Here is a 22,609-nt window from a genome sequence, read left to right as displayed (position 1 = left end):
CGTGTGTGTACACAGGTTTGTAGCTGCGACGCGCGCGGGGATGTAACAGCATCGTTTCTGTCCCCAGCGGGACTGTCAGGGATACGAGAACGCAGCCCTGAAGAACCGTTCAACCCCCGGAGGGCAGAAACACATCAAAATCGAATTCACCAGATGTCCAGGAAAACGAATCTCCCGTTCCGTTCCGTACCGTCCCTCTCCACGTGGAAAACGACGTTGCACCCACTAACGACGTTAGGGCAGCGCCAACCACCCCCAAGGCGCAGATGCGTTTTGCGGAGGACGATTTAGGGGGTCGAAAGGATTTCACTGTCGCCATCGATAGTCTCAGGTGTTTGCCCCGCTGGGACCACGCGAAAGAAACTGTGATTTCGATGGGAATTAAACGTGCCTGGATTTCGGGCTGCTTCGAACCATGGGGCGGTATGGGAAAAATGTAGCTGCAGGTTTCTTGCCATTGGCTAGCCCGTGATGGAAGGTCTAATAGTTGGGGGAAAGAAAAATTGGTTCTCTTGGCTCTAAGAAAGTTCATTATGCACGTTGCAGCCGTTAATTTGCTTTACTATATTTTATCTTGATATTTTAAGCTCCAATAATTTTGTTTTGCAGTAGAGTGATAGAGTAGTCAGCCATTTAAGACCAGTACCATCTCTTAAGATGGTACCTTGCCCTTAGGGGTCCGATGACCTAACCCTTAGATTGTTACCATTAATATGCTATTTTCTAAATCTTTTGGACATGAGGCTACACTTTGCAAGCGAGGCTGATCATTGTGTGAATGTGTAATAATTTGTTAGCAAGTATTTATTTTTTAGCAATTTGTTTTCAGAAAGGCTGGCTATTGGGTAGGGGGTGAAATAAGGAACATTTACTTGAAAGCTTCGTTCTAATTTATTTCATTCTAATTCGTACGTGAGTGCACAAAAAACACACAAATAGTACAGAATAATATTATGCGAGAAATCTTAGCGAAGAAGCGTGTAATATTCTAAATAAAATTTAGTACACTGCAAGAATTATGTTTGCAAGTTAGACCTCTCGTAACAAATGAGCTTCGTGTTTCACTTATTTGTTCAAAATTGTTAATTAATATTTGGCGTGAATGCCATTTTAATGACAGAAACGCGGATGTCACGTGGCGGAACCTTGCACAAAAATTATTTCTGAGGATTAATATTTACGCTCGAGCGGCTCATTTATCAGATCGATGCATTTCGTAAAATAAAAAATAGAGAAAATTCATGGAACAGTATACCTACATTTAATTTTAAAACAACTTACGATATGCATCATTTAAATGTATTCTAAATGTAAAAAGTTAAGCATAGATTAATTAATTCAGTAGGAGAAAGTAAGAAAACTGGAAGGGTGATTAGTAGATTTGGCCTGTGAACGGCTCGTTTAATAATAATACGTAACATTGCAAACAATGCTGAATATGTACTTACTACTTCGATGAGAATCCCCGAAGCCTGTTCACAATCGATTCTTCGTCTGCAAACTTAAAGTAAACATCAAACACATAAGTGGAAAGTGAAGGCACACAGACAGACACGTATACGGAAATACGAGGTGGTTTATTATAATAATATTTATAATCATTATGCATCGCGGCGGCGTGTTTCCCTCGCGTGTTTCCTTGCATTGCAATTACAATTACAGACGGTTAATTCGGTGATAGAGTCCAGCTACTAAAACAAGTTCGCTCGCGCGCCTTTTTCCATCGCTTTCGTTTCGTTTGTATGTATATATATACCCGCGAAAAAGACAATTTATTTACATCGATCGCCGCCTTAACAGTTACCGGTTACACATTCCTATTTATATTTATAATTTTAATGATAATTAATACAGCGTCTTTAACTGTTACAGCGCGTGTGTGTGTCCGGGCTCGGTACACGCAGGTGTACATACATCGTGTAATTCACGTGTCAGTGTCTATACGTGTGTGTATGTATGTGTGGATGTATGTATGTATGAATGTAGGCATGTAGGTATGAATGTAGGCATGTATGTATGAACGTATGCATGTATGCATGTATGTATATATGTACGTGTATGTGTGCATGCGTGTTTCGCGTACGATTTTTCGAATGTATAACAGCAGATATCTACAGGGTGTTCCTTAAAGTAACGTCGAAAAGTAATCAACAGGGAGGGTATAATATTACACGATAGGACATTCGAAAATTTTATACACAATAATATTATCAATAATATTTAATCATTTCTCCTTTCAATAATAATAATAATAATAATAATAATAAAATAGCAGCGCCGGTTATTCACCGGCGACCACAATAATAATAATAATAATAATAAAAATAGTAATAAAGATAATAATGTCAATAATGATAACCGGGTGAAACTGTAGAACAGCTACCGATCCTCCGATTTCGATGAGTTTTTGATAAGTGATAAACCCGAACATCTTGGACAACTGTGCACGTTAATGGCGGTCTCGTGTACGCAGTTGTGCACGGGAGCTTTAAGCTCGCTCTATCCTAGGCCGAATTCACTTTGGTGAATTGTAAAAGGTAGTTGTTCGAAATATCGATTATCCACGGCATACATCGAAAAATCATCGAGATCGGTGAGGCGGCTGTCGCGCAGTTTCACCGATAACCGTGACAGAAACGAGGATTGAATTCGGTCGATCGTCTTATCACACTAATATCTTACAAAAGGAAGAAACGTAACGGTACAGGTTGCAAGCTCGAATCTCCGGGTCGTCGAGGAACTTCCGGCCATCACGGCGGGCAAAGGTCTCTCGAGTTGCCTTCGAAACAAAGTCAGAAGGCCTCCCATCGGCCGAACGCCGGGACCGGTCGAGTTATCCACGAGACGATCGATATTCTCGGGCTGGCGACGACGGAACGCAACGAAATCCGTTCGAAAGTAACGTCAATTAAAACTCGTACTACCAGGCCAGCCCTTCGCTCTGCATCTGGTGCGGCTCGAGGAAACCACCCCCGCTGCCACCGCCACCTGGACCGCCGCCATTCCCGCCGGCGCTCGGATTACCCTGTCCTCCACCTGAGAAACATCAAACCCATCGAATCGGTGCCGTTCGCAGCCTCGATCTATCGAGGGAATCGTGGGATCCGAAACTCGCGGGATAACCTGCTTGCCCGCCACCATGTTCCAGCTTTAACTACAGTGATGCCGAAGCAGCCCCCGTCCCCGTCCCCCTTTTGCCTCATTCTATCCGCCAGTCGGGTCGCGCTATTATCGTTTACCCGGTGGATTAGGTAATTGTTTAACCCCCTCCTTATCGATCGGCTTACGCTTATCTTTATCTTGCGATAAAGTGGAGAGCAAATTGTTATCCTGATTGCAACCTTCGCGCAGACTACAACCGGTTGCTAACGTCAAATTACGTAACTTTATAATGTATTGAAAAGATCGACCGTTTGAAACTATGAGCAGAGACGGTAATAGAAGGTTTGCTGAGCGTCGAATAGCTTTACCTCTGCTTTAGTAGCTATACAAGATCGTCTTGCTTGATTTTCACTGTTTAGAAGGTTATTTAACGATCTTATTACCAGTAGGTTAAAAATGCGTAATCTATTTCTTTTTTTCTTTCACAGGCAGAATGGACGAGAAAATTGTTTAGAAAAAATATTCGAAAGGTATCAGAGCTTCATTGAATAAAAAGTACCTGTAGGTGGTTACCACTGAATTTTGTAATGGTTTATATGAAAAACCGGGACTTTTAGCTCGACTTCTAATCGTTTCTTTATTGTTTATATATCAAAGAATTGTTATCTCTCTACATTTGTGTATCTTACTTTAGTAAGATTTGAAATAAAAATCAAGTTTTAACAACAAAGACAAATTCCTTGACGCTCTCACGATGTCCTAACTACCGAGAGGGATAATCACGAGCACAGAATGAGGCAATCACGAACGCGATATTAATTATGCCTATATTTCACAAAAATCTCGCAAATAGCCTTCAGATGCGCTTCGTCCATCACGGCACTTTTCGTGTGCCCGCTAGCTATAATCGTAGCGCATAATGCAATCTTCATTTGGAGAGTTCCCGTATTTTTCATAACAATAAAAATGCGGTAACGCTGATCTCGGTCGTTCTCACCGTTAATTTTCTTTTTCCTTGTTTTCCGTCGTAAGAAAAATTGATTACTGTAACGCTCCCCGGTTCAAAAGGTAAGGTAGTAATAACGAAGGATAAAGGGCCTAATGCAGAACGTACGAGATATAATAGACCACCATTCCTCTTATACCAGAGCCTAATAAAATATCGATATAAATACTCATCCGACCACTAATAACGCAACTCGGGGACCTTTTCAACACCCTGTATATTCTACCTATTCATCGAAATCTCATCCCGTTGTATTACGCGTCGATGCTTAGAAAAAAAGTAAAATTTTCAAGTGAAAAAGAAAAATCGATTTTCTCAAGATTCTAGACCGGAAGACCTCCTTGACCCCTTGCACCACGATTTATTTTACAATCGTACTTTCTAAATTTTCAATGCAAGTCCACATAAAAAAGTTGCAAACTAGAACATTTAGTATTTTCTCTGCAATTTCAACTAATTGCAATTTTTGTAAAACATTTTTCTCACTCTATATAGAAAACCAATTGTTCTAACTTCTTTAAAAAAAAAAACCAAGTCGCATGGTCCAATATTAACCCTTAACGATCCGGAAGTATTTCAAGTTTACTTCCCACCAGGTCCCACCATAGAAAGGAAAATATGTACATTTTAGTGAAAATGTATTAATACATATTCAGAGTAATAGGATAACAAGATGATTTCAATTTGATTTTTGCCGCCATATACGCGGCACTGGACCCAGTAAGTAAAAGCCGCAAGGCCGTGTGGCCGTATGTGCCATGCCGCTTATATGGCGGCATTGGTCCGTTAAGGGTTAACAAAGTTATGCGATTTTTAATATGAGTATTTAATATGAGTTTTATTCGGTTGTCCGGAAAGTTGTTCGTGCCGATTTTTAAGGAAAACTCAAACGCAAACATTTAAATTTCGATATACATTTATTGAATTATCATAAGTGCCATTTTGTTCCATAATCTTTCTCCATCTTTCACGCAACTTGTATTTTTTGGCGAAGAAGTTTTTAATATGATTTTTTATGTCGACCATAGAGTTAAAGTTTTTGTCATTATGGGAATTTTGTATTGACGTGAATTTTGTATTTGGCAGCCTCACCCTGAGGCCGCCTCACCCCGAAGCAGCCTAACCTGCAGGCAGCCTCGCTCTGCCTCACCCAGAGGCAGCTTCACCACGAGGCACCCTTTCTGCCTCATCCCGAAGCGGCCTCACCCCGAGGCAGCCTCGTCTGCCTCACCCCGAGGCAACCTCAATTTCAGGCTCTAAACCAAACTCCAACAGCTCAAATGTCTATAATGCACTCTGTTTCCTTCTTAATTAAATATTAATGTATCCTAATCAAATTTTTTTTCTAAAAATGCCTGAAATATCACCTTTCAGACTATGTACAAATACCATTTGTTTTCAATCATACTGACATAGTCAGACCTATCCTAATGCCACCTACAGAAAAACGGCACGAACTTTCCGGACAACCCAATAATATGAGTTTGAATATGAGTGGGAGTCACTGTGTATTTATTAAACCCCGTTCGGAATCTTTATCGCGAGTCTGACTCGACTCCGTAGGGCAAGGGGTTAAAAGGTGAATGGAGGCATCTTTGAGTGGCTGTGAATCCTAAGGGCCCGGTCTTCGTAGATTCGCGATAAGGTAGAGTGACTACATTACCGTCAATAAATGGTTTTACGTGCCTCAACTTTTCGCCCTTAAATGAGAATATTTTGTCGCCGGGAAAGGGCTCGTTCGAAAGAGGAAGATTCAAGCTAGCGCGCACTGGTCAGGAGCTGCCGAGATTATGCAGATATTTGGTAATATAAGCGATAGAAGTAGGCCAAAAATTGACGATGTGCATGCCGTGAAATCCAAGCATTTTTACGCCACTGGATGAGTTTTCTGGATGAAATCGAGAGCAGCGCGCGCTAGAAAATGTTTTCTCTGCGATTCTCTGCGAAATAAAGCCAAAAACTTGAAGCACTTTTCTGACGTCGGAATTCATAATATCGATAATACAGAGCAAAAAATGTGACGAGTTTAGTCGCGGACTTAAGACCCGTCCGATCAAGATCAAGACGGATCTTAAGTCTGCGTCTGAAGCCTGTGAATGGAAATAATTAATTAAAAACTCACGTGACTATCCCGGGCCCTTAATGAAAAAAATGGCTGTTTCGCGAAGCAGAGGAAAAGTATGCGAAGAAAGAATTGCGACACCAGTTTGCGGGACGACCTAATAGATTGGTTCGGTGATTATAGGCTTGTAAAAGTATCTGGTCGTACCTGTAGGTGCTAGGAACTCGCCGGGGCTACCGCCAGGAGGTGCAGGGGGCCCCTGTCCAGGAGGGCCCGTGAGAAATTCCGGAGGGCCGCCTCCCGCACCCGGTGGTGGATATTCCCCTGCCACCGCCACTGCGGCAGCCATACCCGCTAAACTCGTCGGGTCCAAACCTGTCAGGAACAGATTACGCACTATTCAGGGAGGATCGTATCCGGCCGGCTATCTCCGAACCCGGCTGTCATAATTATCGCGACCTACCTACCCGCTACGATGTTTACTACGGCAACGATGGAATCCCGGCGAGAGACTGTTACGATCGCGGGATCGCAAGTTGATCGGCCCCGGCCGATGTAAATCGGCTGACGTCGAAACAACCTACGCGTTTCGCGTGCGCCATTTCGCCAGGTACAATTGTCTGAGAGCGATGGAACGATACGCGGACCGATCGATTGTACTGCGAGCGTGTGCCGCTCGCGTTTACGGTGGTCCCTCTCGTAGCGGATAAATAATGATTATTAGACTGCGGATCCGTATGCGTTCCTAGCGCGCATAGATTTTCAAACAATTTTCCAACTCGCCGCTCTGGACACGAGGCTTCCGGCCCTTTCGTAACATCCCTTACGCGACAAAACGACGCGTTTACGGCGAGGACGGAAATTTTAATCCTTAACGGTTCGGAAGTATTTCAAGTTTACTTCCCGCCAGGCCCAAGCTATTTTTCACACGAAGAGAAACCGTGGACTCAACATTTTTATATCAAGTATAGAAAGGAAAATTTTTTTTATTTTTGCCAATAAAAGTGCCATGGTTCGTTAAGGGTTAACTTACTCGATCGATCCTCGAACGACGAACCGCTCAAATTGTCCCCTCGAGTGATCTCTATAGTGCAATCGACATTTCCGTCAGAGAATCTCGCTTTCACGCCGATTGTTAACCGTTGAAAATATTATTACAGGAAAGGGAGTCTGATTTTACCCCAGTTTCGTGATAACCGGCCGCGAAAACGTAAATTTGCATAAACATCCGCAGCCTAATGATTAGACCGTCAGACTTTATGCGTTCAGCATAGGTGTGCGTTCGTGTCGGTGACTCGTAAACGAGAAAATAAGGTTCTTAAACGCGGCGTTTGGTTCAGTTCGTACCTGATAGAAATCTTAACACCTTGATTCACAGTAACGTGAAGTATGTATTAAGCATGCGCGGGTGTGTGTGTGTGTTCACGCGCAAAATCACGTCTACAGTGTCAAGCGACGACGTCAGTTTGCCGTGATATCTCGTCCGCAATCGCGAAGGGATTTAAGAACGCTGATGCATCACAGACAGAAGATGGAAACCCACGTTTTAAATTTTACAAAATTTACGAATTAGTATTAAGATGATATTCCGTCCCCAGTTTCTACAAGAAATACGTTTGACTCGGCTAATTCGTGAAAATCTATATTCGCATAATTATCCGCAGTCTAGTAACGGTTTCTTTCCTGTTCCGTGGTGGCTTTGGTTTCGGCAGTTTCGGAAATAATATTTACTTTTTGGTGCACGATTATTTTTGCGTCACTTTACATTGTGTGTTCTCTCATTTAAGATATTAACAATTCTCCGCTTTATCGCATAAATATCACTCGTAAGTACATAAAATGTATGTACATATCGCGTGAACGCAACAGTTTTAGTCTTTTCGTCCATCGTTCATGCAGAATGACTAGACAGAGGATTTTATGCATTCATGGCAAAACTGAGTAGGTGTAATTTAAAACAGTAAGGACATTAGAAAAATTTTAAAATAATATTATATTGTTTTCAACCTATTAACCAGTTAACTGCGTTCGACGTGTATACGCGTCAGTCCAAAACTCTGTTGCGGTGCGGTTGACGTGTATACTCGTCATGTACAATAAAAAATTTACTATAATTACTGGAAATTTCAATAAGATGTAATAAAAATGTCATTTGGTGGTATGTTTCCTTTACATAGTCAATAAAACTGTTGTGTATTCTTTTAAACAAAAATTTGATTATTCTCTTTGGTATATTGGACACTGCCCGTAAAATGTATTACTTTTTACAAGCTAAGTTGATTATTTTCTCTAATGCATCCGGTGTTCTCCGAATTGTTTTGTATGCTTTACTGAAATCACCTGAATTTCTTAAAATTATTTTTCTGTTTAATTTTTCTTCTTCATAAATTTTTAATTTTTCATCGAATATAAAGATAATCTTTCCTCATTTCGCTTTACTTTTCTCGTAAAATTTACAATATGAACAATTGTCTTGCCCTCGACGTGTATACTCGTCATTGCTTGATTTTAATTCAGCGCCCGGTGAAGGATTTTTCTAACTAAACTCCGCAGTTAACTGGTTAAATCTATTAAGATAGAAAATACATTTCTGTTTCACTCCAGTTTGTTGCAATTTAAGTGAACATTTTTTATCTTGCATAAAGATCCGCTCTCTAATAATATCTTATGATTAGAATTGTTATATTCAGCCTTCTTGGGCAATCGTTCGTTTGTCGTCGATATGTTTAACCCTTAACGCTCCAAGTGTGCCTCTCAGGCACCACCGATGTGCGACCGATTAATATACATACATATTGTAATCAAAATTATATTACTTCTGAGATGAATAAAGATTGTTTCGAATGACTTTAATACTATTATTTGTACTATTAAGACTTTAAAACTTGCAAGTCGAAGTATGATGAGAATAAGTTGTAGTTGCCGGTATATTCACAATTAAAAGTCGGAGCGTTAAGGGTTAAATAATCAACCTTGTCGTGGGCTTGGTAACGTAACGCGTGTGATAAATGCAAGGAAATTGAGAACGAGACTAAAACTTTTGCGGTTAAAATCGGGCAATTCGTTTGCAACAATGGAATTCGGATTCCCGTGAGGTGAAAGAATGGCAGACACCGCGGAACAGATCGAGACTAGTTTAGTTGGAATTCCAGAACTCACCTGGATTGCCGGGTCCGCTGAAGGGCGGTCCGTGCGGATGAGGGGGCGGATGGGCACCGAAAAATTCATGGTGAAACGCCACGGGCCCGCCGTAACCGAATTCGAACTTCTCTGCGCCGAAATATGGAAAACCGGGCGGCGGTCCGTCTTCGCCGCCCAGAGCACCGGGATTCAGGTTCAGAGGGAAGCCCCTCATCTTTCTGGAGCCGCCGAAGAACGGGCTCCTGCCCATCGACGTCAGCTGTTTTAACCTCCGCTCCTTGCTCCTTTTATTTTGAAACCAGACCTACGCAAAAGGGACACCGATCAGCCGCGATCGTTCGATTCACCCTCTGCCAAAGGCCCGCTGATTCTCCTCGCGGCAAGATGGACGACCAACCGGAAGTGACGCGAGTAATAGACTGCGGACCTTCGTGCGAACTGAAAAGTTTCTACTTCAATCGCCAGAAACAAGAACCAAGCAGAATTGAATTTCTCTTTGACAGGTTCGATAAATTAAAAATAATACATTGATATTCTTAAGTGTTCACTCCTTTCTAAAATCATGTATACATTTTCTCAGGTACACCTTTGAGTATGCAATCTAAAACTAAATAATCCGAATGTTCGAAATCTTTTCGGGTAAGTAATTTGTTAATGGAACCTACGAACTTGTCACTAGACTGCGGATGTTTGTGCAATTTTCAATTTTTGTAGGCAAACTTTAACAAATAAAATCTAATTTTCAGTGGTAGTGACCTTTCTGGATGTGAAATAAATAAAAATCGTACTGAACTCTGTGGAATTTTATATTGTAGTATTTTTTGAAAATTTTCAGAAGCCATAAATGCATAAAGATCCGCAGTCTAATTGCCACAATGTCTACAGTGGAATTTTCCAATTTGTTATTAACCCGTTGGCACGGTATACACGGAGTCCCATAACTTCCGGGAACGACGATAGATTCTACACATGAAAACAATTAAAAGAGTTCATACAAGCATGTGCCCTATATAACTTTGTTTTCGGGGTTACAATGATTTACTTCTGCAGCTCTAATCGTAAGTAACTATCATGCGTGGAAATGACGACACCAAATAAAAACACGAATATAATTGAACCGTTTTTATTGAACAACAATATTTTAGCTTATAAAGAAACAGGATACATGTAATGCAAAGAATTCTGTTTGCCATCGAATTTGTTAATTGAAACGTTTGACGGATCACTGGCACCGCGAGATTCAAACGTTTCGATCGTCATTTTTACGAAAGGTTAGACATCTAGGTTACTTTCACAAGAAATGTTCAAAACCACTCTCTTGAACCTGAACGCCCCCTTTCATTTTCCAGGTATTTTCTAGTTGCCTTGCTTCATTTTCTCGCGGAGCATTTTACCACTGTTCTGTACACGATGAATATGAACAAATACCAGAAGTTGCAGAGTTTAGTATTATTTACAGAGTTAGAATACAAGGTAAGATATCGAATTTTGTTTGCAAACAGATAGGAACGATTAGTTCAACTACTTCCATCCTTCGACATAATTATTCCAGCACAAAACGTGCTGCAGCTAAAAAACAAGATCAACTAGGACATATGTTTATGTAAACATCTTCAATTGTTTCCATGTGTAGAATCCAACAAAGCGATTCCCGAAGTTACTGAACACAATTTCAAATCTTTCGGATTGCAATTAAGAAAAACAGACCATAAAATTTCCACAACCAAATGTTCTTTATACATGTAAGCGTAGTGTAATCGATAGACTGTGTATTGCACGCATTTCTGACAAAAAATGAGCGGAGCAAATAAGAAACAGCAAAAACATTCAAGCACACTGTTGCATTATTTCCAACGGGTTCAAATGATCAAGAAAAGAAATAAATGTCTAGGTCCTGTGTCTTGCAACGAATGCAAGCGATTTTGCATAAAAATCCGCAGTCTAGTGCTCGATAATAAATATGGTATTCAGACACTTGGATTATGTTGTAAGAACGTTTTCTTGAATTACGAAATCGTTCTTTTTTTAACCCATTTCCATCATTAGCGTATATAGACGCTCAATTTATTATTTCCTATATTGCTGAAATATGAAGTTCGTTTACTTGTGGTCATTTTTGTACTTACATATAATAAAAAAAAAAGTTTGGCGATAAAGGCCTTCTTTTCATATTTCCTTATGATGCAAATGGGTTAATTACGAAAATATAATTTGTCCCACGGGTAGACCAACATAAGTTTCTCTAGAACGACATAGCTTTCTAATGGGCGATTCGATGAAATCTAAAGAGAAACAAGGAAACGGTATGAACCTGTATCACTCTCATGGGCAACCCAGTCTCTTTCGCTAACTGTTCCCTGATGTGCCTGGTGGGTTTCGGAGTCGACGAAAAGGCCGATTTCAGAATCTCCAACTGTTTCGCCTTTATGGTCGTTCTCGGGCCTCGCCTCTTCGAGCCGGCACCTCCGTCACCGCTACCACCGCCAGCACCGCCGTCAGGACTTTTGTTCTCCGTTTGACTATCCCTCGTCTCGGGATCTCCGTCCAAAGAACCTTCGAGCAACGCAGAGGAACCCGTTTAATTATCGATTTACGGAAAACTATAAAACGCTCGTCTGCCGTACGAATTATACGCCCGGCTATCGATCTCGGGGATGTTTACAGAGCGAAAAAAAGCGATCAAATCTGCAGTACCATTTTGTTTCTCGAATGTTATTCTTACGAATTAGGGTAAGGGACCCAATTACTGCGGGGGTACCAATTACGGTGCGTATATGAATTATACTGCTTTTTAAAGCATAATGAATATGAAGAAAGAGATATTAAATTTTTTCATTAAAATTAGTTAATATGGATGTTATATATCTCTTTTTCGATATTCATTATGCTTTGAAAATAAGTGTAATTAATATAGGTAATTGGTAACGCCACAGTAATGGGGTCCCTTACGCTACAGTGAATACTCGATATATGTCACCAACGCGAGTCTCGCCAGCGTCGTGTATCGTCCAGGAGACATACTCGAGCCGTGTTATGTTTACACTTCTCGTGGCTCCTCACGGGGTACACCCCGCGGTAGTGGGGATAGTCCTGCGACGTTTATCATCCAGGCCTTGGCGACATATATAGAGAAATCACTGCAGTCGCAACGAATAAACTACTCTTATGGACAGTGTATACTCATTTCCGCGCAATTTAAACACAGTCTTTGAATTTTTAACATTATGAACACTTATGTAATAGATACTCGAAGATGGTACTGTCGGATACAATACAGTGGATGATCAAATTTATTATAAATGTATTCTTCGTCCGTGTGGCGCATAATGTTGCCAACATTCTTTCCAAATGTATTTTTGCTGTTAACGGTCATTGACACTTCATGAGAAAAATGATAACATCTCATTGCAGATCAGTGGCGGCTCAAGTCAAGTGGAGGGCCCAAGCGGTAAAAATTTTGGGGCCCTCAAACTAAAGTTGGAAATAGAAGTTGCAAGAAAGCTCTCATAAACTTATTAACAAAAAGGAAAAGTAATGAAAGATTCCGTACCGTTACGCATTAAATAAATTTATTACAAAAATATTTATCCTAGGGCCCCACGCGGCCTCTTACCGTTAAACCCGCCACTGTTGCAGGTAAGTTTTCATTAACAAAATGTTTGTTTGAATGTAAAAATGACTCTTGTAATTCGATCGTGCACTGTATTTCCATATTAAAGCTTCATTATGATTATGAAGTCATATTCCGAGAAATTAAATTAAAGAATACCTACACGCAGTAATTATATATCTTATGAATATGCAGTAAAAGTTTTCGAGCAGCGACAAGACAATGCTCCTGCCGCAACGTGTAAGCTGCCACCATTTATTTTGTTAGCCCTTGTTAAAAAGTTTTACCAAATGCAATGTATCTCGTTTCACGAAATATTAAATCAATTTAGCAGAAGAAATACGTAAACTCGAAGAAATTCGTGTATCATGCCCTGCACTGTGACTTCGACCAACAAAGTGAAATTGGACAATGGACCTCGCATATCTGCGACGACGACGACGAACGCATTAACGGAAACAAAACCCAAGTGCAACTCTTCATGATTGAACTCCGCATGACACACTCGAGGTATCAAACAGCAGGATCCAAAATGATCAGAGAACTGATCAGCCTGAGAACAGATCGCAAGTAAGGTGTACAACAAAGGGTTCGTCCTCCTCGACTTCCTAAGTGGATTCCCAGCAACGCGAGCATTATCGGCTGAACAAACAATAACAATTTTTCCTGCCTGCGGTTTCTCGGTATCACGATACATGTAGGTACTCGTGCATGATATACATATCTCGGAATCTTGATCAGCAGGATCGAGGTAACAACAATCGAAGCCAATCCCCCGGAAGCGATGCGAAACCCCCATCGGATTATCGTAGCTGTTCTTCAGTTGAAAGCTATACTCGAATACTCGTGCGTGTGCGTGTGCGTGTTTCTGTCCGGACAATGTATGGACGCGTACGAGTAAAATAGGGGTCGAACTGTTCGCGATAATCTATATATATACCCGGGGAGGTATAAGGTCTTAACCACGGGACAAAGAAAATGTTTGGACAGTGTCACACTGCGCCACGGGGGCCACCCTTCGCGAAGACAGCCCTCTCTTCTGCATCGGCCGCCAATCGCAGAGAGAGGAGACGCTCGTACCCCGGGCTCGAGCACTGCTGAAAGTGGGGGAGCGGGGGAGGGGAGGGCGGCTCATTGTTGCCCTCGGTCCCGATAAAAGAGCAGAAGCGAATAATAGACCGGGAGGACCTGACGCGGTTAGTAATTCGTGCTGACGCTCCAGGTCAAGCCACTGAATTTCCTCCCTCGCCCGAGAAGGGGCTCCAGACCGAGCCTCGATTAAGTCGTTAGTCGGTCCCAGTCAATCGTCCTTTGGAAATCGAATTTGTCGCAATGCGAACGACTCTCCAGCCCAACAACCCTTCTCGTCTTGCGGGGGATCGCCGAAGATTGGGAACTCTGTAGATTCGCGATAAGGTAGAGTGACCACGTTACCGACAAATATAAGCGAAAAATGGTTTTACGTGCCGCAACCTTTCGACCTTATGTGAGAATATTTACCGATGGAAAAGGGCTCGTTCGAAAGAGGAAGGTCGGTCGAATTTTAAAGAAGCCGTTCTATTTAACAGTAGGTATACGGAGCACTAAAAGTGACTATTTTACGTTTAGAAATAACAAAATTGTAATTATTCAGACTTTCAGCCATTTGTATTGTAATAAGTGCTCGAAGAAACAAGCCTATTGAACAATTCTTCGCAAGTGCGTCCTTGAACTCTTAATAACTGTAAATTTCAAACGTCGAGTTCGTCATTTAGACGGGTCCCGTGAATCTAGTGAAGGCTTCGTAGATTCGCGATAAGGTAGAGTGACCACGTTACCGACAGAAATAGGCGAAAAATGGTTTTACGTGCCCCAACCTTTCGACCTTATATGAGAATATTTTTCGATGGGAAAGGGCTCGTTCGAAAGAGAAAGGTTCAATCTAGCGTGCGCTGGTCATGAGCTGACGAGATTATGCAGATATTTGGTAACATAAGCATTAGTTGGTAATAGAACGTACGACTGCACCAAGTTGTGGGTACAGTAACGCCTCGATAGATGCACAGAATTTAACCCTCCACCGGCAACCCTCCGGGCCGCTAGGTTCCAATCGATTTGTCCATAATTTTCCGTGAGAATTTTAATTTTTAACGCAGAAAGCTTCAAACGTTTGGCCAAAATGACACCTAAGCCATTAGAGTCTACAACAAGTAATATTGGAATTTTTCAGATTTTTCGAAAGCCAAAACTCCAAAAATTCTTCATGAAACTTTTGCCAACTGTTTTTATTAAAGCGAACCCAAATATGACACAGTTCGGAGCGTTTGTTTAATTGACGATTTGGTGTAATCTCGATTATCCGAACTGATGATATTTAAATTCTCCGTTGGCGATTCACATGCAAACAGTTCCATATACGACACGATTCATAGTAGAAATTGATCAAGATTTAATTTTTAATCCAGAGCTGTAGCTAAAAGTTTCATTATCCGAACGATCTGGTAATTAGTACGGATAATAGAGGTACCACTGCATCGCGAATTAAACACGTAAATATGATCCAAATTGTGTCATGCTTGATGTCGATTCAATCGGGAAAGTGTCATCGCGATGATGCTGGTGAACATTATAGAGGAAAATGACTAGAAACAAAAGCCTCATTATTACTGTCGAAAAGTTGAATCAGTATTGTCTCACTGATACGACGGGTTCGACGCTATCGATTGTTGTGACGACTCACCCGTCTGTGCACAATACGAGTAACATTTAGATCCCGAAATTTTCACATGTATCGAGGCATTACAGTAATCTGTCACAGTGATCTAAAATGTGAATGGATGCAAGTATCGCTGGACTCTGCCAACTAGCAGTTCTCATAACTCGGAGCATGAAAGATGAAGAAACGAACTGGAGCTGAATATATATAGTGGACAAAACTTTGAAAAACCACTCCATTCCAGTCTTTTTGAAACTTACGCCATTAAGAAGTTGCTAAACTTGTAAATTTGAGCGAACGAGAAGAAGGTTATGCAAACTGTTGAACTAGACGAAACTCTTCCAAGTCAATTAAACACTTCTATCTTTCCTGATTCGGAAAAATTAGAGGAATCAGATCGAGCGACCTTCTCGTGAAACTCGCATAACGGTCGATCGAGAAAGACAACGTGCGTAGGTACATTCCTCGGACTTTAATCTTCTAAAATTCTGAAGATCGCGAACCCCTCCCCGAAAAAATTGGTGAAAAGATCGAACTATAGGCTTACCTTGATCCTCCGAGTCTTCCTGCTTGCAAGGATCGTTTCCAAGAGGTAGATCGCCAGTATGGCTAACCGTCTGGTCACCAGGACCACCCGGGCCTAGATTATGGGGCCCCAGGTGGGGGCCACCGACACCACCGTGATGATGGTGAGCACTACCGTCCTCGTCTTCGTCCTCCGATCCCGAACCCATCAATGAGTCGCCTCCTGCCGAAAGGTTGGACGATTCTGCTCGTAAACGATTCAAACCGTATGTTTATAACCACTTCAATCATCGAATCATTGAGTTCGAAAAGAGCGCCAGTCACTTTTCTGTTCAATGATCTGTCTTCGGTGCGTGTCGGACGCGATTCGAGCACTTTCGTAGCAAAAGTAAACGAATAACGTTCAGTTTTCCAATACTACAGAAAATAATGAAAACCCACAGATTTCAACGGCAGAAATTGAATTTCTCTCGAAATCAGTGATTCGATCGTCGAGATTTGATCAAACTTCTGCATCGCATTCGGTCCGCCAGCGCCTCCTTTCTTTATTGTTATTTTATCAGTCATATTACAACGCGTTAACCCTTAACCATTGTAGACATTCAAACTTACACTACGGGTCTTCCGGACCGCTAATATTTATTGCTGCTTTAGATTATTCCTGCAATTATTCCTGCTTCATATACTACCAATAAAGAGTTCTAAACGAAATCGAGCAACAGCAAATGTATTATGCGTCTATTATTAATAGACTGCGGATTTTGTGCATTTATAGCAAAAATGAGCGAGTATAATTTCACTCGGTGGCAGTATTAAAAGTATTTAAGAATATCAACACATTTTTTACGGCTTAATAAACCCACTAAAAAGCGAAATAAATTCCTATTTGGTTCCTACGTTTTGAAATCAGTGCGAACAATTTTTCGCAGTCCAATTATTAAAATTGAAACACGAATGAATGGAAATTGTTAGTCCTCATTACTCAATAATTGAATGTTCTAGATTTATTATTACGGATGAAAAACATGTATCCCACAACTTACATGGGAATCTATTTGCAATTCAGTGATTTCTGCAAATACGGATTTTTATCGATCACATTTGCAGAAACCCTTCTTACCCTCTGTATGGTTTACAAGTATGATAAAAGCCCAGTTGAATTTTAACAAACTTTCCCCGATATCAAGCTCTGGACGTGCACATTATAAATGCGTAAAATCGGTAGCCTGATAACGACGAAAGTTCATTTCCATTTGCACGTCGGACGTTTCAAAGGGGGACAAACTCGCGTGTACGTCGAAACATCGGCCTGCGAACAACGCCGATAGCGCACCGTCAAAAATTAACTGTTACCCCCGGGAATATTATTCGGAAAGTGTCTTCACCAAATTCGATCCCGTCTCGAAACGATGCCGATCAACGTCAAATTTAGACGAACAAAAGCCTCGGAAACGCGACCAGGAGACCGGAGGGGAGAGAGAGAGCGCGCGTCATTTATCAACGGACACGGGTAAATTTGTCGGCACCGTGTACGAAAATTACCAATTAAACGCGATTACAATTATTCGCTTTTGAATAATGCGATCGCGGCCCGGGCGGCGACGGCGCCGCATGATCGGCCAGTTTTTCGAAGAGAAACAATTTGCCGAAGCCAATCCCGGACCCTCCTCCCCTACCCCCTCACCCCAACTCCGGCGTTATAATTCCGCGCGATCAGCGACAAAAGACGGTTAGGTAAAAGTTGTCGGATAAACGTTCCTGATTGATCGACCGGACCCCGCGTAATTGCTGCGCTTTTCACGCGCGCGGGCGCGCGCGCTCGCCGTACAGACGATCACCGCGAATTCGACAACTGACAAATGGCCGGCCGATGATAGAGATTAATGTCGGAAACGCGCGGCACATCCAGACGTCACGATGTTTGATCATCGAAAACCGGCAATTCGTCGTCGTCCCGATGGACGAACACTTTTCGCAGGGAACGAAGCCCCGAGGATACACGCGCAGAAACGCGAGTTCTCCGGTCGCGCGAGCCTTCCGGCTGTTGGTTGTATCTTCTCTGAATGCACAATATTGACGTTTTATCAGCACCGCGATCAGCTTCGGTTATGTTAGACTTGGCAAGAATAACATCGATCAAAACTGGAAAAACGATGGAAACATCGTTGCGGTGTTTGTTGATTGTGAACCTTCGTGCAGGCTCGCGTTTGCCAATACAAGGCGCAGCGGCGACCGTGGGAAGTTGATGCAACAAAATTACCTGGACACCCTGTACACGTAGCACATTTTTTAATAGATATTTAATACTAGGTTTACGGGGTACTAAGAGTGACCGTTTTACATTACTTTATAAATATAACAAGAATGTATCTATCCAAAGTATTAGTCGTTTTTTAAATAATATATATCCGAAGAAATAAATTTAATAATCGTAAATTAAAAATAGTAGAATCCGTCATTTTGATGGGTCCTGTGAACCTAGTGTTAAGGACACCGTGTGTACGTAGCACATTTTTGTTGTTACTCTTTTTCGTTTCTGTAGTAGCGAAATATTCGTGTAGGTTTTACAATCCGCCCGGAGATACAGGGTGTCCCAAAAATGTTGTACTTCTTTTAGCTGATTCCTGAGGTGATTTGAAATAATCTTCTCCTCTGCGAAAATGTTCTCCGCGGCTTTCTTAAGGAGTTATTAACAAGAAACGCGAACCAATCAGAGCGCGGCTACAGCGGACTGATGCCGGCTCGGCGACTACAAAACATTACAAGATAAATAGGATCTTTGTTGCAAAATCAAAATGTTATGTATTGATTGCGGGAAGTATATATTTCACCCAACCAATTTCTTCAGAAATGTAGTTTTGCGTTAAATTATTTGAAGAGAAGATCCGTCCAGGCCTACAGTCTCCCCTACCCACGATCCCCTATTCACGTTCAAATAATTTTTGGTTCAATGTTAAGAAGTTGTGCGTCTCGTTGCATTACTTAAAAGTTTATACAATTCGCCACCGATTGCTGTTTTAGTGCCACGAGTTATCGAAATAAACATTTACCCGTGCACGGCATTTAATCGTTGCAAACGGTTTGACTGACAGTTCGTATTACACGACTTAATATAAATGCGCCTTCGTAAATAATTATCAATTAAATTCATCCTTTCGTAAACTCATTGACATAAAAGTCAAGTTTCGTGCAGCTATGTTTAGTGTTCAGTACATAGGCACAATTTAATATACATACATGCATAGGCAGTGTTTCGTTCGGACAATCGAGGTTCCAGGGTACCGTGTTGTAGGAAGGTCGAGCGGACAATGTTGTTGAGCGTCGTGGAAAAGTTTCGGATGTTGACATAAAGGTTAATAGGACGGCGCACGGAGTCTTCCCTAGAAAATTGACATTCCCCGAACCGCAACGATTCCACAGTGTCGCGAATAGCCATTCTAGGTGGAAAAAAATCATAGATCGTTTCACGCTTCTTCAAACCGATTGAAATTTTCTGTTAGGTCGTGAAATGAGATTCAACACAGAACCTTCAAAAATAATATTTAAATATTATATAAATTATAGAAACAAATATAAAAATAAATAAAAAATATAATATTAAATATAACAATATACTTATTGCTCATGGCATTAGACGGAAGTTCTTGTTAAAAGTAGATCTAAGTTCTGCTCTAAGTAAAGGACTTTATTCACGAACTTTCTGAACATTAATGTAAATATTTACTTATCTTAATATAGAATGTCGTGCATAGAAGCTTAAAGATTCATATTTATTGCTGTGACATAATTTTCTTTAGAACAAATATAAACGTACGATTTCGCCGTGTTACGGTTCGGAGTTTTCACGTGTTGATTTCGATACTTATATCGCCATTAAATGAATTATTATGGCTATGATTAGGCTCAGTAAACATTCCGAAAGAAGAATATATGAATGTTACATCTATTTTCTGACATGACTTTTTTCCACCTAAAATGGCCATTCGCGACACAGTGGATTCGACGAAAGCGGTTCTGCTCGATAATCGGCGCAGGTTTAGCGATCGAGACGCCATGCCAGGACGATTATGACGCGTCGGTCTGACGCGCGCGTAGACGCGCGTCCCGAAGACGGAACGATCCGGTGTTCCCCGCCGCGAGAAAACGAGAAAAGAGACTGGTTGTCCGGACGTTTTGCGGTTTCGACGTCGGCATCGAAGCGACAAAAGGTTCGCCCCTGCCTATCGACCTTTCGGTTTTCGTTTCACGGCTTACACACGAGCTAGGCCCTCGTGAAACCGAGCTCTCTCTCTCCTCCTCCCTTTCTCTCCTTCTCCCTTTTCTCTCTCTCTCTCTCTCTCTCTCTCTCTCTCTCTCTCTCTTTGTTTCTCGTTAGGCTGGTGGCTGACGGCGCGGTACACGCATGGTGTTTTCACAGCTTGCCGTTCGACCGGGCTAAAACCCCCGTGAAAAACCTACCCCCGGCCCCTCTTTTTTAGAACGAGCCTGACTCCGTGAAATCTCGGGCGTCGGACGCGTTCAACTGTGATCCCCCGACCCAACCGAGCCCCCTCTTCCCGTGCCCCTCGTTTTCAAATAAGGAGAAATAAAAATTTGTACGCCCTCGAGTTTATTTTTCTTCGCCTCGCTGGATTTATTCCGTTCAACTGCCGAGAGACCGTGCTCGTACCGATGACGATTCGCGCGACCGGCTTCGTTGGATTGACGTTGATTTACTCTAATGATCAAATGGTCGATTAAGCAAGAACGCTTCTATTCTTTCGTAACTAAGAATATCTTCGACGGATATCGTTAGATCGTGGTTGAATTGTTTCATTAGATTTAAGAATTCATAGAACGTCGTGAAATAAATTCCACGAGTGTTTAAAGTACTTTTTATGGGTGCTTTCGTCATGCGAAATTTCAAGTTTGTTAATCGTTGATGTATTAGCTTGTTAATATTTCCCCGACGTTATTTATCAAGACCTTTTATGATTTTCTTATATTTCTAGATTGTTTTACGTCTGTTAAGAAGTAATTATGAATACCTACATTGCGTTCCTTTTGATAAGTACCATTTTTGCCGTTTCTAAAAATCTTCGAAAAACTGGTAAACATCTCGCAGCATATTTGTTGTGTACCAGCTGCATGTAAATACAATGACGTCATTCGAATTTGCACTATCGAGGGAAGCAATATTGTCTCGGCGTCGTGTGAATTTGCCTATACGTTGGAACGTTTCCGCTAAATACACTCTCCAACCAATTTTAACATGTCCGTTGCGTTATTTTTCAAAATAAATTCAAAAATATTCGAGACATTTGGTCGCTTCAAAAATTGCTTTTACGAGTTCAAATATTCGTTAAAAATATATCCTACCGTTGTATTCTGCAGAGTCTTTGGAATTCTTTTGTGAAAGATACATCCACGTGGCGTCTACAGTTCCAGCACGAGAAATGATCATAATCGAAAATTTCACTTTGACTAAAAATTGAACTATCCGGAAACTGAAAGCAATAACAGAAAAACAATTTGTAGATTCGAAATTATTCAGTTTTCGCGTGGAAATCTACAAGTACTGCTTCGTTCAACTTCGACTCGACCATTTTGGAGTTGCATAAGTTTTTGTTTCGGAGTTGCATTAATAACATTGTCGAAATACGAATTCCCTGAATTCTTCAGCCTGCGTGTACAAGATGGAAGATCTTGAAGACAGATCCATCAGTGTGACTGGTATTCAAGATGACGGTATTCGAACAATAGTGCCAGCAGTAGTGTAACGTTACAAACTGTTTATCAAGACTGTTTCGAAGACCTTTAGAAACGGTGCATTCATTGCATACGTTCATTGATGCAACGGTGGAGCTGCTTGGAAGTAGCCCAATAGAATTAGTGTGCAAACAAGAAACACAAATATTCGTAGACTATGAACACTGATCTCTAAAATTATAGAAATACATCTCTGATCATACTAATTATACGTTCGGGGACATTGATAACAGTTAGATTTTGTCTAAACTGCGGGTTTCTACAAAAATAAAATAGAAATAATTGTCTACGGAGCTCCTGTATTTTGCAATTAATATTATTTTATTTTATTTTTGTAGAAAATAACAATTCCAATGAGTTAAAAATAGTAGAATTTTTAAATAATAGTAGAGTGTTATATTCCACCTAGTTGTGTTTTGTAATAAATGCATAAAATCCGCTATCTAGGAATTTCTACTAATTTGTTTCTCCAAGCGATTTGATATTAACTAATCGTATAATATTAACGTACGCACAGTGTGTATAAGGTTATACTACGCATGTTATGTAAAACGTACGAATGCTATTATCCTTCGCTGTATAAACGCGGCCTAGTCTTCTTCATACACGCGTGTCGCATTATGGTGTTACGTTAATATTTCATTTACATTTTCCAAAGCGAGAAATAACGTTGTTCACTGTAATCCTTATTATCACACTACCACATGCTCGCCTAAGCCC

At 41.2% G+C, this 22,609-nt stretch overlaps 1 protein-coding gene across 4 annotated transcripts in view; it reads right to left on the bottom strand.

The window, feature by feature from the left end:
* Positions 1 to 1,564: 1,564 nt before the first annotated feature.
* Lim1 (LIM homeobox 1) overlaps positions 1,565 to 22,609 on the bottom strand; it is a 68,427-nt gene continuing 47,382 nt past the window's right edge. For 2 of the 4 annotated variants that reach the window (XM_076785705.1, XM_076785708.1), the window contains exons 4-8: positions 16,164 to 16,385; positions 11,623 to 11,864; positions 9,330 to 9,615; positions 6,378 to 6,566; positions 1,565 to 3,036 (exon numbers count right to left, since the gene is read on the bottom strand). In XM_076785705.1, the coding sequence (XP_076641820.1) occupies positions 2,921 to 3,036; positions 6,378 to 6,566; positions 9,330 to 9,615; positions 11,623 to 11,864; positions 16,164 to 16,385 (1,055 nt within the window). In that variant the 3' untranslated portion in view covers positions 1,565 to 2,920. The remainder of the gene's footprint in view (positions 3,037 to 6,377; positions 6,567 to 9,329; positions 9,616 to 11,622; positions 11,865 to 16,163; positions 16,386 to 22,609) is intronic. The other 2 variants (XM_076785707.1, XM_076785706.1) reach the window with 2 other exon arrangements.

This window comes from Halictus rubicundus, chromosome 3 (assembly GCF_050948215.1).
Source record: "Halictus rubicundus isolate RS-2024b chromosome 3, iyHalRubi1_principal, whole genome shotgun sequence".
NCBI classification, from domain to species: domain Eukaryota; kingdom Metazoa; phylum Arthropoda; class Insecta; order Hymenoptera; family Halictidae; genus Halictus; species Halictus rubicundus.
The sequence above is the reverse complement of the archived record's forward strand: the minus strand, read 5'-3'. Positions and strand labels throughout refer to the sequence as shown.